Below are 15,719 nucleotides of genomic sequence, written 5' to 3' on the forward strand. Positions count from 1 at the left end.
ACACATGTGAGAATCTGACAATGGATAGTTAAAATGATTCTATACAGGAGAGGAGGCAGAGTTTAATTATGCCTCTATAGAGACAGCAGAGAAAGCTTTCAGGGAGAGGTGGGATTTCTGTGAAGCCTTGAAGGGTGGCTTAACAGAAGGGAATTTTGCAGGGTGGTGGTGGGGAGATATGCTTGAGTAAGCAGCAGTACATTACTGCAATTAACATAAGAAAAAATGGCTCAGACTTTCACAATCATAGTTTTAGTATTTTCAGCAGAATTTAAAAGATTTCAAAATGTTCAAGTAAAGAATACATCAGCCTAATAAACCAGCCAAGAGCTAGTGATGTAGCTCAGTGGTAGAGGATTTGCCTTATATGGGAAATGCCCTGGGTTCGATCCCCAGCACCACACACACACGCATTAAATTTAAAAAAACCTTTTTTTAAAAGAAAGGAAACCAGTTAAGTTCAACATATTAAAAGTTAGAATTCACTATTTTCCTTAGAAGAGGCTTAACATTTTAAAAAGAAAGCTTGAATAAGTATACTTAATCTGAAATATTACTAAATACCAATTTGTAGAAAATATTTAATTCCAACTCAATAATTTACTCACAACAAGTGCCCTGCTTGGATAAATTCCAAATTACAGAGTCTACCCTACTGAAATACAGAATACTCACTTATGTTTCTTTGAGAAGCAACAGCAAATTAAAATCATCTAAAAAGATAACTATCAAGAAGGGAAAAGTACAAATGAAAAACATTATATAAAGTATAATAAAGTGAATCTCCAAAATACTCTTTCCATTTCTATTCCAAATCTTTTTTAAAAAGCCAAAAAAGTAATAGATTTTAACCTGATCTTCGACTAATACATGGGTCAATAATTTCTTAGGAATTTGAACTGGAGAGCTGTACTTAGGAATGATGTAGTACAGCACCACTAGAGATATTACTAACAGCATAGTGAAAGAACCAATCCAGGTGACCCTAAAACTCATTGCTGGGATTTACAAGCTAGTGTCAGTGTTGTCCTTAGCAGAATGTTACTTAGAGGATTCGAGTGCTTAGCATATAGATGCTATTCTAAAAAAAAAAAAAAAGGCAATTAATGAAAGATCTTGTGAGGCAATAGAAGTACTTGAGTATGCTCAGAGGAAGAGAAGAGATAATAAATATATGAAATAAACATCCACAGTCTTTACGGCCACTCTGTGTATCTATAAGATTCTTAAATTTTGTTTGGAAACAAACAACTAATAGGAAATCGTGACTGAATAAGAAGCCAAAATCCTAATAATTTTTATCATAAAAAACTGAGGGCTGGTGACATAGTTTATGGTAAAGCACTTGTCTAACATGCCCAAAGCCCTTAGTTCAATCCCCTGCATCATCTCTCTCTCTCTCTCTCTCTCTCTCTCTCTCTCTCTCTCTCTCTCTCTCTCTCTACACACACACACACACACACACACACACTCACACACAAACATAATTTTCAGTAGAACCACCATATAAACAACTGTTGCAATCTTCTATTTAAAGCCATCAATGTGTTTTTCTCAAAATAATCTTATATGTAGTCAGTCATAAAAGATCATATATCATATGAGTCCATTTCAATAAAATGTCTACAATAGGACAATTTATAGACAGAAATCAAACTAATGGTTTCATAGGGCTGGGAATTGGAAGGGATTTTAGGGGGATGGCAAGAAGTGAATGACTGCTTATGGGAATAGGGTTTCTTCTTGTGGTGATGAAAATGTCCTAAAATTGATTGTGGTGATGTCTGCATAACTCTTCCAATTTACTAAAAAAATTGAATGATACGTTAAATTGGTGAATTGTGCTTTATATAAATTATATCTCAATCTTATACAAAGTATTTATTAATGCTTTTGAGAAATAAAGTTTTAGGTACAAAAAAACCCCAAAATTTGTGAGAAATATTACATTGATTAGTATCCTTATATACATTGGATATAGGCATAAGAACTATTTCTGAATATAAGTTGTGTCTCTTATAACATCTCCAACTCTTATGATCTAGGGCTGGAGATGTAGCTCAGTGGTGAAATACTTGCCTAGCATGTGTGAGGTCATGGGTTTGATCCCCAGAACCACAAAGAAAACAAAACTTTATGATCTGGATTACATAAAGAAACCAAAACTATTAAAATGACAGAATTCTTGCCATATTCAGAAGAATGGTGTTCTGAAGAAATGAAATATGATCATCTAAAACTGTGGAAAAGCCACCAGAATCACAACAAATCTGCTATGCATTCCTTTGTTGTTGTCTGTTGTTGTTGTTAACTTCTCTTTTCCAACCCAAACAACAGAAAATCAGATCCCCTTCAGTATACTCTGAGAATCCTTTTTCTATCCTGGATCTGCAATACAATCACATTTCAGCTATCTCAATAATATATGTCTTTGTTAGAATTGCTATAATGAATTAGATATTGGCAGTTTGTGGAATTTATAGGAACATTCTATTTAGTTCTTTTTTGGCAGGGGGTACTGGGATTAAACTCAGGGGCACTTGACCACTGAGCCACATCCCCAGCCCTATTTTGTATTTTATTTAGAGACAGGGTCTCACTAAGTTGCTTAGTGCCTTGCTTTGCTAGGGTTGGCTTTGAATTTGATATCCTTCTGCCTCAGCCTCCCGAGCGGCTGTGATTACAGGCATGCGCCACTGTGCAAGGCTCTCTTTAGTTCTTAAATTAATATTTTATCTCTTACTCAAAGCATGTTTACATTAAAAGGATTGCACTAGTGTGAACTGAGATACACTGACAAATGTTCTGAGATTTAGGCCCTGCTCAGTTACTGGAGATTGAAGTGAAACAGGACAAACAAATCATTTCATTTCTTTCCTCAATAGAGAATGTGATCACAAGTCTGAGACTCCTTTCTGTTTGAAAATGCTTTGATTTTATGATTCCCTACTTAAAAATCTTACTTAGTTGGATAAATAAAATCTACTATTTCCTAGTCATATAAATGCACTGAGATGTGCAATCTTATCTCAATAAAAAAAGAGTACAGGAGCTGGGTTATAGTTCAGTTGGCAGAGCATTTGCCTTGCATGTGTGAGGTACTGGATTCGATCCTCAACACCACATAAAAACAAATAAATAAAATAAAGGTATTGTATCTGTCTACAACTAAAAAAGTTTTTTTTTTTAAAAAGGCTACATTAACTTACATTCATTCAGTTATTCACACTGTGCCTTTGCCCATACTGCAGACAGTTCTAAGAGAGCAATCATTTGAAGCAGCAGAAAGGCTTTATTTGGGAATATCCTAACCAACAAGATAACTGAAGGAATTGTTTACTTTTTAAAATTTTGAAGAAGGGAAAAAATGGAGACAACAAAAAAAACACTTTGTAATGCATTCCCAACATTCAGACTGTAGTTTTCAATAACATGTAATGTGAATGGGCATTAATGACTGTAACCTTATATTCTCTACTGGACTCTACTGAAAATGTTTATCAAAATAATTATAATCTTATTAAAGCCATTAAGACAAATTAAAGGTTAATTTGGATATTTAGATGAAGTACAACATATATATTCTATAATAAAGATTAAATCCAAATGGTAATTAAAAATACAAATATTGTAGGAATTTTAAAAGCACCAAAAAATAAGAGAAATAAATCCAATCACTTTCTGTGCTAAACAATCTTAATATTCACAACAGACAAAACTCTCTTCCTAAAAAAATATCACTAAAAATATAAAACAAAACTTACTTGGTTCTAGCTTCTTCAGGTCCTCCAGTTTAAATTCTTCCTGGGACTGTGTGGAGTAAATTTAAAATATGCATATTATATCTTTTCATTACAAAGATTTCACTGCACCCTATGTCTTTTAAATGGTAAGAATAAAATATTTAAAATAAATATATTTCTTGTTTTGAAGGTAGAAAATGAAAAGTTCCAAACTGATTTTTGGAATATTCAAGCTAATAGAAACAGAAAAAATTAGAATCATATCTTTTATTTCTACCGTTTACAAAGTATGAACTAAATCATTTAAGTGTGAGTTCAACTGATCAATTCCAATTGTTATAAAACCCTTCTGAGATAATATTGCTTTGGGCATGAATGTCTAATATCTTATCAGAATAATTTAGAATAATTCATTTAAAAAAATCCATTTATCTGTAAAGCTGCACTTCGCAATTCCAAGCATGTTGCAATTTTGCCTATGGTTTTCTGTAGGAAAAAAAATGCTATAAATCCCAAGATAATTTTAACTGTCAGTTACTAAAATCAAGAATTTTTATTTATAAGAGATCTATAGGGACTGGGATTTTAGCTCAGTGGTTGAACACTTGCCTCACATGTGTGAGGCACTGGGCTCGATCCTCAGTACCACATAAAAATAAATAAATAAAACAAAGATATAGTGTCCATCTACAATTTAAAAAATTTACAAAAGAGATCTATACTTCTTTAAATAAATTAATCTTCCTTTTCTAGCACCTTGCAGATTTTAGAGAAGAGAATCAGAAGACAAAGGGCTGAGAAGTGGGAGAGAGATGAGTATATATTCTGTTCTAAACTAATATGCCACAACCAATTCTAAATCAAGTTTGGTTTGGTGATAGGTCTAGATATGAGTTAATTATATATAATTTAATTATATATTATTTTAATTATATATAATTTAATTATATATAATTTAATTAGATATGGTCTGCAGTTACACCTGGCAGCCAGAAATGCCTCCTGGGCAGGTATTATAAATAATATGTTCCTCAGAAATCAGGCTTCCAGGAAAGGAGGAGGTACAGACCACTTCACAGGTAGAGGTCACTGGAGTTTTAGGAAGGAAAGACCTTTTAAAGTCACTTAAGAGTTCTCTAATCTCTCATTTCTTATATAAGGAAAACCAGGCCCAGATCCAAAGCCAGGATGCAAGACTTAAGTCTTCTGACTCTAGGTCTCAGCTCTCTCCCCTAGGTCCTGCAGCCTCCTGGATCTTTTGGAGTACAAGATCTGGGGGTTTTTATAACCAATGACAAGCTGGACAGCTATAAATTAAAGAATCAATAGCATTATCAACAACAACTCTAGTCTCAGAATAATAAAGAAAATGAAGAAAAAGTTAATTTTTTCCTCATCACTTAACAAGGTTCATTTTTTGATATTAACCTGTTTGTTTTGTAATTTTAAAATGTTTTAGGAGGTCAAAAGACTTTAATCTCAGGCCATGTGGCTCACATGTTCTACTCCTAAGCAACAAATGCTGGAGAAATCTAACTAATTGAAGGCAAATAGGTGACTAAAATATGGGATCATTAAAACTTTTTTACATTTTTTATTGTCTTCATATTCATAACATACTTCATTAACTATTAATTTATGTACCTGGATATCTAAGATTCTATTCATCAAGATTTAGATATTTTAAGTCTTAATTCAATGATGCCAGCTGATCACTTCCTAATCAGTTCCTAGATAGATTTCACAAATCTTACAGAAGTGGGATAGTGTATAGTCTTTATTCCTTTCCTTAAGCATATCAGCTATTTCCTTTGTGATAATTATTTTCCAGGACTAACATCCTAAGTCTCTTAAATCTATTGTGGATATTAGCACTTACTAAGGAAAAACGAAAAACACCCTTTCAAATTGTAGTAACATAATTTTTTTAAGTAGATTTTAAATATTTTAAAAATACAAATATATTTGGGCAAGAAATACGGCTAACCCTCTGGGGGCTTTTTCTCCCCAAACTCCTGGAACTAAGAATCAATAAACACAGGCCTATGGATTAAAAACTTGCTTAAGTTTAATTAAAAAGTTATGCAAAAAATTACTCCCATTTCCCCTTGTGCAAAAAAAGAAAAGTATTAATAAGACTGAATTAGGTCACCAGGGTTTTCACACTGCCTTTTCTTAAGAGATGAGGAAAAGGGGGATAGTAGAGGATAGGAAAGGTAGCAGAATACAACAGTTACTAATAGGGCATTATGTAAAATTGTGGCTGTGTAACCAATGTGATTCTGCAATCTGTATTTGGGGTAAAAATGGGAGTTCATAACCCACTTGAATCTAATGTATGAAATATGAAATGTCAAGAGCTTTGTAATGTTTTGAACAACCAATAATAAATAAATAAATAAATAAAAATAAAATAAAATTTATTCAAAAAAAAAAAGAGATGAAGAAAAGACTAACACATATTTTTCACTATCTACAAGATTAAAAATTGACTTAACACTACTTACTCTGAACCAGGAGAAAATGGGTGTTGTTTCCTCCCATTTCTTCTCTTCTTTTAGAATAAGTTACTTTAAAGTATCCCCTTTTACATAATCTCTATCAGGGAATCAACTTGACATACAAAAATTTTAATTCAAGGAAGAAAGAACAGTAGTGAAACATTTTGCAATCTTATATGTTTATTTAGCTGACAGGTCTGTATGCCAAGTTCTTGACTTGACCTAATTTTTTTCCATTTGTTTTTTGGTTTGGGGGGTTTTGTGTGTGTTTTCTTTTTTGCTTTGAGAGGTGATACATAAAGAGTTATGAAAATTCAGAGTTAAGCATTGAGGTGGAATGCACTTATTCCCAATCCTTCTGTTTTTCCAAGTGACTCGGAACAAACTCCAGTCTTTGGGTTACCCATGCTTTTCAACTAAAGTGTGGATGACTTCCGTTAGAGTTAAATAAGGCCTAAATAGTTAAGAAAAGAAATTCATTAAGTGATAAGTTATATATCTGTATAAATGTTCACTTAATGTTAGGCAAAGCATGATCAATCTGATTTTTTTTTACTTAAATATAACAGTTTTTTGTTTATTTTTCTGCTTAATGGACTCAAGAGCAATTTCATTTGGAATTGAATATATCTAGATATTATTTGATGGTACCTTTTGCTCTTCTGTGAATTCAGAATTGTTGTGTTGAGCTTGGGCCGCTTTTTGTAGATGTCTTGCTAATCTGTAAGAAAACATTTTTTTTAAAAGGACTGAAAGCAAACTATCTCAACTGCAACAAAGTAAAACAAATTAAATCTCTTAAAAACAATAAAGTACATAATACTTCGTTCTGTTTTTGAAGTAATTACACATTTTCAAGGCAAATCTACATTACCCTGAGAATCAAACTTTTTACAAAAAAAAGTTTGTACAAAATAATGATGCAATAAGATACTTTTCATACCATTTCACTGGGACAAATTTCAGAATCTTAAAGCTGAAAAGAATCTCAAAAAGCACATAATTCAACTTTCTTTATTATGCACTAATTTCTTCTATAAACAACCAATAAATAGTTTTCTAGATTCTACTTTAACACTTCCAGTGAGCACCGATAAGAGTATCAACCATAGATACGTTATCATTCTATCATAATTAATTTCCCAATAAGATTTGCCCAAATCCAAATTACAGCCATGACAATAACTCCATCAAAATATGCTTTTGAAACATTTTTAATGGAAAATAAAGAAAAGCCGTCCACCAATCAAAAACAGAAAATACTGCTTGCCCAGTTATCATCATATCTAAAAATGGCAGGTAGGCCTTGAGTGAGTTTTCCAGGATGAATTTATGATGCTAGTCCAAGCTCAACAGTGAAGATCCAAAGCTATTTCTGAGACAGTAAAAGGCAAAAATTTACTCTTATGAAGAAAGAGGGGAAAAAAAGACCAATTTTAGACAGAGTATTTGATTAGACATGTTTCTAAACAAGATATAAAAATGGCCAATAAACACATGAAAAGATATTCAGTATCATTAGACATCAGGGAAATGCATATCAGAATCATAAAATAATTACTTAGCACCCATGCAGATGGATATAATTTAAAAAAAATAGAGATGAAGAAAATAATAGGCGTAGGGAGAGTACGGAAAAAACTGGAACCCTCATGCATTGCTGATGGGAATGTAAATTGGTGCCAGCCATTGTGGAAAAGTTTAATATAGTTAAATACAGAGGAACTGTATGCTCCATCAACTCCTAGATGGATATATCCAAAAAACTAAAAATAAATGTTCGCACAAAGCACATGTACACAAATGTTTATAGCAGCATTATTTGTAATAATCAAAAAGTCATACAACCAAATTGTCCATCAATTAATGGATGAACAAAACGTGGTACATATATTCAGTAGGATATTATTCGGTCATAAAGAGGAATGAAACTCAGATAATATGCTAGCTACAGTATGAATGAACTTCAAAAAGATTATGCTATATAAAAGAAGTCAGATGTAAATGGTCATGTTATATGATTCCATTTACATGAAATGTCCAGGAAAGGTAAATTCATAGAGAAAGAAAGCAGATGAGTGGTTGCCAGGATATGGAGAAATTTAGAATGATTGACACCAGGTATGAATTTTCTTCTGGGAGTAGGAGAAATTTTTAGGAATTACAATAGTGATGGTTATAACACACTGTGAATACATTAAAGACCACTTCACTGTACACATTAAAATAGTGAGTTTTATGGTATATGCTAAAAAAATGCAAGAAAAAAGCTAGCAAAAGATTTTGAAAATAAGATTGCTATTTTGGTTGAGGTATAGGAGTAGGAATGGCAGCAAGTGCTAGCTAGAAAAAGGCAATTAAAAAAGAGAGTTTATCACAGTTCCAAAAAACAAGTACTAGATAAGAGTTCTACTCTATGCAATCATATCCTTAAAGATCAAGTAGTATTCTCAATGGTCTCTATCCTCTTTATGAAAAGTCTGCATCCTTTATCATTAAGCAATAAATTCTTACAAGAAATCTTAACATTTGCTAAGATAGCTCCACCATGTTACTTAGTCAAATTTTCATCCATTTACTTACTTGCTTCCAAAGCTAGAAACCACACAATATATTTTCCTAAAATGTCATTCACTTACTCACAGTCTCACAGTTTTATGAATTCTTATGCAGAAGAAGGTACAAATAAATATGGCCCATTGTCCTTTTTCTGGATTTGCTTTCTTTTTTTTAAACTCTTGCTGACCTATGTGGACTCTTAAAGGAATTCATGGTCTATACACCCTTAGCAATGTCAACTATACATCCCTGAGTTCAGGGAAGTTATAGTGTAATAGTTTCTTTATTTGAATATTTCTACATATAATTTGCTTAATGTGGCTATCAACCTAAGCAGGATTCTTTTTTTTCTTTAAATAGTTTTGTTTTGTTATTTTTTTAGTTGTAGTTGGAACCAATACCTTTTATTTTATGTATTTATTTTATGTGGTGCTGAGGATGGAACCCAGTGCCTTGCACATGCTAGGCAAGTACTCTACCAATAAGCCCAAGTTCCAGCCCCAGCCCCTAAGCAGGATTCTTGTCAGGAAAAAAAAGTATAGCTTTCAACTCCTGTTTAAATACTAATAATCAGGGCTGGGGTTGTGGCTAAGTGGTAGAGTGCTCGCCTAGCATGCACAAGGCACTGGGTTCGATCCTCAGCACCACATAAATGTAAAGAACACCTACAACTCAATAGGTAAGAGATAATTCAATTTAAAAAATAGGTAAAAGATTTGAACAGACATTTCACAAACAAGATTTACAGAGGGAAAAATAAGCATATGAAAAGACATTCAACATTATTAGACATTAGAAAAATGTAAATTAAACCTATAGTTAAGTATACTGATAATAGCTACAATCAAAAAAATAATAATAAATGCTGCTATACAGAGAAACAGAAAACCCCTTCATACTGCTGGTAGAGATATAAAATGGTACACCCAATTTGGAAAATTTGACAGCTACTGTAAAAAGTTACAAACTGAACATATGACTCAGCAATTCTACTTATAGGTATTTATTCAAGAGAAATGAAGAATGTGTCCACATAAAATATTGACATGAATGTTCAATGCAGTTTTATTGATAATAACCAAAATTCAAATGTCAACCAACAAATGAGTGAATAGGCACATAAAACATGAGACAGCCATACAATGTAATACTGTAAATTCACCAATAAAAAGGAATAAAATCATAATACATGCTAACCCTAACCCTAACCCTAACCCCCTAACCCTAACCCCCTAACCCTAACCACCCCAACCCCAACCCCAACTCTAACCCTAACCCTAACAACCCTAACCCTAACAACCCTCACCCTAACAACCCTAACCCTAACCCTAACAACCCTAACCCTAACCCTAACCCTAACCCAACCTAATCCTAACCCTAAATGCCTATTCTGTCTCTAGAAGCAGGTTTCTGCTCTCAAGGTTCTTGAGACAAGATTTACTTATATAATTAACCAGAGAAGAAAATAAGGCTATGTATAATGAAATGCTGAATTAGCTAAATGAACACAAATGAAGTAAATTCAGAGTTAGGACAGGATCCAGGCTTGAAAAAAATTGGCTATTTGCAGAGATAGAATGTGGATAAATAGGTACCTTAAGATAAACAATAAAGCTGGGCCTGGTGGTATACACCTGTAATCCCAGTAGCTTGGGAGGCTGAATCAGGAGGATCATGAGTTCAAAGTCAGCCTCAGCAAAAGCAAGGTGCTAAGCAACTCAGTGAGACCCTATCTCTAAATAAAATATAAAAAAGGATGGGGATGTGGCTTAGTGGTTGAGTGCCCCTGAGTTCAATCCCTGGTACCATCTCCCCCACAAAAAAAAAGATAAATAAGAAAGTTTTCAAACCCTGCTCTACAGGAATCCTCAGGATCTTGTGAAGGGCAGGGCTACTATGTAAAAGTGGAGAAAGGACACTGGCCCTGCTCCTACCCTGGACTTCAATCAAAAAAGCTCTACTTTTTCTTGAAGTCTGATACTGGGGCTGGGGATGTGGTTCAGTGGCAGCAAGCAAGCCCTGGGTTCATCCCCTGCACCACCAAAAATAAAATAAACAAATAAATAAATAGCGTGACAAGCTCCTTAATTTACAAATGCATTTTTTTTAAATCCATAGAGAAATGTCTCAAAGCTATGCAACTAATTAATGATACAGAACCCAGGTCTGAGGAGGGGCTTGAGGGGTCCTCTGGGCAGGGGCATTGAAGTCACACTTCTGTCCCCCTCTGGACTGCCATAGCCTTAATAACTGGCTGTTTCAAAGGGTCTTGGATGACAAGAGCCCTCTGCTACCCACACCCCCACAGGAGTCTTTCTTTTCCCTTCACCAGATTGGAAACTGCAATGGTAGGTGCGATGGCTGGAGAAGGTGCTCAGAACCCAGAATAAGATTAGCTCACAGTCACTGACATCTCAGGGGCCCTGCAGACACAGAGGGGTGGTCCTGTGCATATGTATACACGTGGTCCTGTGCATATGTATACAGGTCCTGTGTTGTTGACCGGTGACTGTTGGCCGGTGACGAGTCCTTGCTTCCCTGAAGAATAACACCAAAGAAGCATGCCGAGGCAAGGTCAGAGTAGAAATTAGAAGTTTATTAAAGGACAGCAGAAAAGACTTCTCCCGGAGGAAGAAGGGGACCGAAGAGGTGGAATCTGTGGAAGTGCGGTTGTCTCCCCTTTTTATAGTTTTGGTGATGGAATGTAGGTTGGAGGGCCCAAAGGGTGGGACACAGGTGGGCCAAAGAAGTAATCTGATCAGGAAGGACTTCATTATCACTTCTTTGGGATGGACTTTGGCATAGGGCCTTTTTGGGACTTCATTAACATTCCATGAATTGTCCTGTGTTTTCCCTGAGTCATTCCCAGCATGGCCTCCATTTTGGATTTCACTCGATATTAGACCCAATTTACCTAACTACACTGACTACCTAACTTTAAATCTGGCTTCAGCATCACGCTATGATCCACTGAGTGACTGCAGCAGGCGGGAACACAGGCCATGCCCCTGGGGATCTAGCTGGAGGCCATGCAACCGCAGCTGCTTAATGGCCCAGTGTTCTTGTCCCCATCTTCCTTCGGCTACCCCCACTGGTCACCTGCTCTTAGTGCCTGCCTGGGACATTCTAGTCCCCATCCCCTGGCAGATGGGCTTGGAGTGGTTGTCACAGCTGAACTGATGAGCTTCTCCCCTTTTCAAGGTGATGTCCCCTCTAGGCCCTCTATCTACCTGCACCTGGGGGGACATGGGGCTCTAGTAGCTCAGAGTTTTTCAGAGACATGCTCCTCCCAGCTGTGGCCATGCAGGCCAGTGTGTGTGATGCACAATGACAGACGCAGGGGTACATGAGCTCAGGCTTCATTCCTCCCCGCCACCTCGGTGTCTGTAGGAGACACGTTCTGGATCCCTCAGAAAGCCAAATGTGTGGCTGCTCAAGTTCCTTATGTAAAGTGGCCATGTATTTGCACAGGACCTGTGTAAATCCTCCCGTGGGCTTCAAAGCATCAGATTAGTTATAATACTCACTACGATGCATGTGCTACATAAATCGTTGTTTAGGGAAAGTCAAAAAGTCAAAAAAAGTCAAAAAAGAAAGTCAAAAGTGCATTTTGGTTTTGTTTTGTCTCTGCCAAGGATTGAGTGTGAGGAGGCAGAACCTGCCAGCAGGCGGACCAGCTGTGGCAGTGGCTATGCACAACCTGTGCTCCAGGTGGGTGACCAGTGTTACTATGGTTCCTAGTACCTACCGGAGTCGGATGAAATAATTTGTGGAAGGAGAAGGGGCAGAGATGACTTGGTGATGGAAGGTGTTCCCAGAGGGCTGTCACAGTATTTCCAGAACCAAGGGTACTGGGGTATTTCTTTCCAAAATGAGAAAAGTTTTCTCAAATAAAAGCTGGAGTAGATGAGAGATTTTAGAGGGCATGACCAACTTTCCTCCCTTGGTGACAGCTGCTTGGCCAGCATCCCACCTGCTGAGAAAACATGGTGCCCCGTGGGCCTGCCCCCATGCATTTGGAATGAAGGCAAAGGTGTCCTCAGTCCCACGTGGTTTAATGAAATTCAGGTGTCACTAGTTTGTTATAAATTAAAGATTAGTTTATGTTTTTCATTTGGCTCAAAAAACAAGGTGACAGCCAGTGGATTAATGTGATAGATGTTCAGGAAATCACATTAGCCCGACTCCTGTAGCCCAAGGGAGGGTGGTTAATAAGGAAATGGGTGTGAGTAGACAGGAGAGGTCTCAGCAGGCATCATCTGCTGGCTCCCTTATGCCAAGGCAGGTGTGGGGCAGGCTCGTGAAACTCAAGGAGAGCCTGGTGGCACAGGGCTGGGTCAGCAGCCCAGGCTGGGACTGGAGGGCCCAAAGAGCAGGGATCAGCAATGCACTTCCCACATTTCCCTCTCGAGGGGGCCTCAGAGCCAGGGAAGCAGGGGCTGGTGGAGAACAGGCCAGACAGGTGGCCCTGGGGTGGTTCTGCTACTATCCGGGGATGGCAGCTGGGGGGCATGGCCACAGGGCACAGTTCTGCCTGAATTAGGAGGATCTGAAAATTTGGTCTATGAGGATTCCTGAATTTTAGATTTTTAATTTTTTTTAAGTAGTAGACAGAAACAATACCTTTATTTTATTTATTTAATTTTATGTGGTGCTGAGGATCCAACCCAGTGCCTCCCATTTGCCAGGCGAGTGCTCTACCACTGAGCCTCAGCCCCAGCCCCCAACTTTAGATTTTGATAGCTAATCCTGAAAGGGTAAAGTTTCTAAACTGCAAAGCATGGGTTAATTCCTGAGGCAGTTAGGACAAGGCTCCACTGGCCATTTAGTTGAATTATGGCCTGGAGTCCTGTGCAATTCCTCACGTAGATATTCAGGGTCCAAACCAATCAGTTTAAATGTAACCCCCTCCTTAGGAAAGACCTATCACTCCAGCCAGCCCTGTTCCCGCCAATAAATGTACTAATCAAGTCTAAGAATTATTGTTTGATTTTCCCGAGGTGTAAGGTGATTTGTTAAAGGAGACTGTGATGTATGCAAAGCCCCCCCCCCCAGTCCTCCCCAAAAGGTGTACTTAAGCATTGTTCAACTCCTGCTCTGGGCTTTGGGCTGCTCTTGCTTCTTGAGTGGGCCTAGAGTCTCAGCGCGCTGAATTGGATCCTAAATTTAAAAATCCCCTTGTGTGTTTTTCATGAAGCCAGTCACTTGTGGTCTCTTTCTCCGACGCTCCGCCGGACCCTTACAATCCAAAACATTCCCTGGCCTAGAACCTTCCAAATGATTGACACACTTGATCAAGGAGATCTTAAATTACAGTCATCTCTTAATGGCCCCCTTACAGGACCCCCCTGTCTCCAGTCCAGTGGTGCCATCTGAGAATGGAGGTGGGTGTTGTCAGACCTTCCTGGCAGGAATCCCATAATTAAGGAGGAGAGTGCTGCCCAGGGCAAGGCAGGCTGGGGTTGCTGCCCTCAGCCTCGGGGGCAAGGTGTACCCACTGAGCGTCCCTGGCCTGCTGTGAGGTGTGGCTTCCTCCTTGGAGGAGGCTGGAGGGGGAGAAGAGCTGAGAGGAGCAATGGTCAGCCCTGAATCAAAGGGTCCTGAGCTGTTCACACACCAGGACCATAGAAGACTGCCATGGGGGCCCAGCAGGGCTGCCCAGCAGGTGCTGGGGTTGCTGCCCTTGTTGTCCTGGCCCCGCAGTAGAACCGCTGGCTCACTACAGCACATGTCTTCCCCATGAACCACCCAGCCTCACAATGCTCCCCACCCCAGGGTGACTTTGAGGCCTGCTGTGGCTCCACTCCCAGGACACCTTGTCCTTGAGGTTTCTCTGGACCTGATGGCTCACTTACCCGTGCTGGATCCTGTGCAGGAGTTAATAGAGCAGGCCTGGGGCTGCCACCCTCAGAAAGAGGCTTCCATGACACGTGGGACTTGGTTCTCTAGAGTGTGGCACCCCTTCTGTGCAGGATGGTGTAGTACACCCTACTGCTGTCACTGACAATGTGGTTCATGCTGAGCACCTGCTTCCAGAGGTGCCCGAGTGACCCACGTCCAGGACAGCCCTGGACCTTGAGCCTCTGAAGCGCAGCCTGACACGCAACTTGAACACGAGTGGTCACAGCTCCTTGCTGGAGGAATGAGGCTCATCCTGTGGGACCCTGCTGGGAGGGGACTCTGGAAAGGTCCTTCAGGTTTGCTCTGGACCTTGCTGATGTGGGCTGAGTTTTCTGTGCGTGCTTCTATGGTCACTCAGGCGGTTGGAAGCACCCAGATTCTTGCCCCTGTAGGCACAGGTGGAGGCTGCAGAGCCTCTGACAGCCCATGCCTGTCTCAGGGTGTCACTGTGGGGCCTTGGGAACAAATTGCAGGTCATCCTGAGCTGCAGCACGGCCAGCTTCTTCAAGGACCAGGCTTGTTCCACCCACGCTCTAGATCCCTTGTTAGCAAGGGAACAGGCACCCAAATCTCTGGCCCCAGGGGACTCAAGGACACAGGTGGCAAGGACACAGAGTCTGCTTGAGCCCTGCCTCTAGGGTAGAGCAACATAAATTTCCTGCTGCTGACATTCACTTGCTCAGGTGAGTATGACAGAGAACAGGCAGGGGAGAAGAGGCAGAGACCAGGACCAGTGCAGAGCTGCCTAGTGATGACAGCAGGCCACCCTCACATCCTGACCCCGGAGCAGAACAGCTGGCTCATTACATCGTATGTTGTTCCTTTGGAAGGAATGATTTTCATGTTTTATAAAATACACTGTAGGGCTGGGCACCTCGGACCACAGTTTCCCACAGACTTTGGAGAACACCCACAGCAAGAGCTAAAGCCTTTGGCCTATGGCCCTAGTGACCCCAGGTGTCCTGCAGATTCAGTCAGGATGCCTTGGTGGCTGCCACAGTCTGGCTGGGCACAA

General features: G+C 38.9%; 1 protein-coding gene across 1 annotated transcript in view; it reads right to left on the reverse strand.

Moving 5' to 3' along the window:
* The window catches only part of LOC144373977 (axin interactor, dorsalization-associated protein-like), a 29,192-nt gene extending 22,213 nt beyond the window's left edge, over nucleotides 1–6,979 (reverse strand). The window contains exons 1-3 of the mRNA XM_078036949.1: nucleotides 6,896–6,979; nucleotides 4,176–4,229; nucleotides 3,765–3,819 (exon numbers count right to left, since the gene is read on the reverse strand). Coding sequence (XP_077893075.1) covers nucleotides 3,765–3,819; nucleotides 4,176–4,229; nucleotides 6,896–6,979 — 193 coding nt within the window. The remainder of the gene's footprint in view (nucleotides 1–3,764; nucleotides 3,820–4,175; nucleotides 4,230–6,895) is intronic.
* Between the last annotated feature and the right edge of the window lie 8,740 nt (nucleotides 6,980–15,719).

This window comes from Ictidomys tridecemlineatus, unplaced genomic scaffold (genome assembly GCF_052094955.1).
Source record: "Ictidomys tridecemlineatus isolate mIctTri1 unplaced genomic scaffold, mIctTri1.hap1 Scaffold_54, whole genome shotgun sequence".
Classification (NCBI taxonomy): domain Eukaryota; kingdom Metazoa; phylum Chordata; class Mammalia; order Rodentia; family Sciuridae; genus Ictidomys; species Ictidomys tridecemlineatus.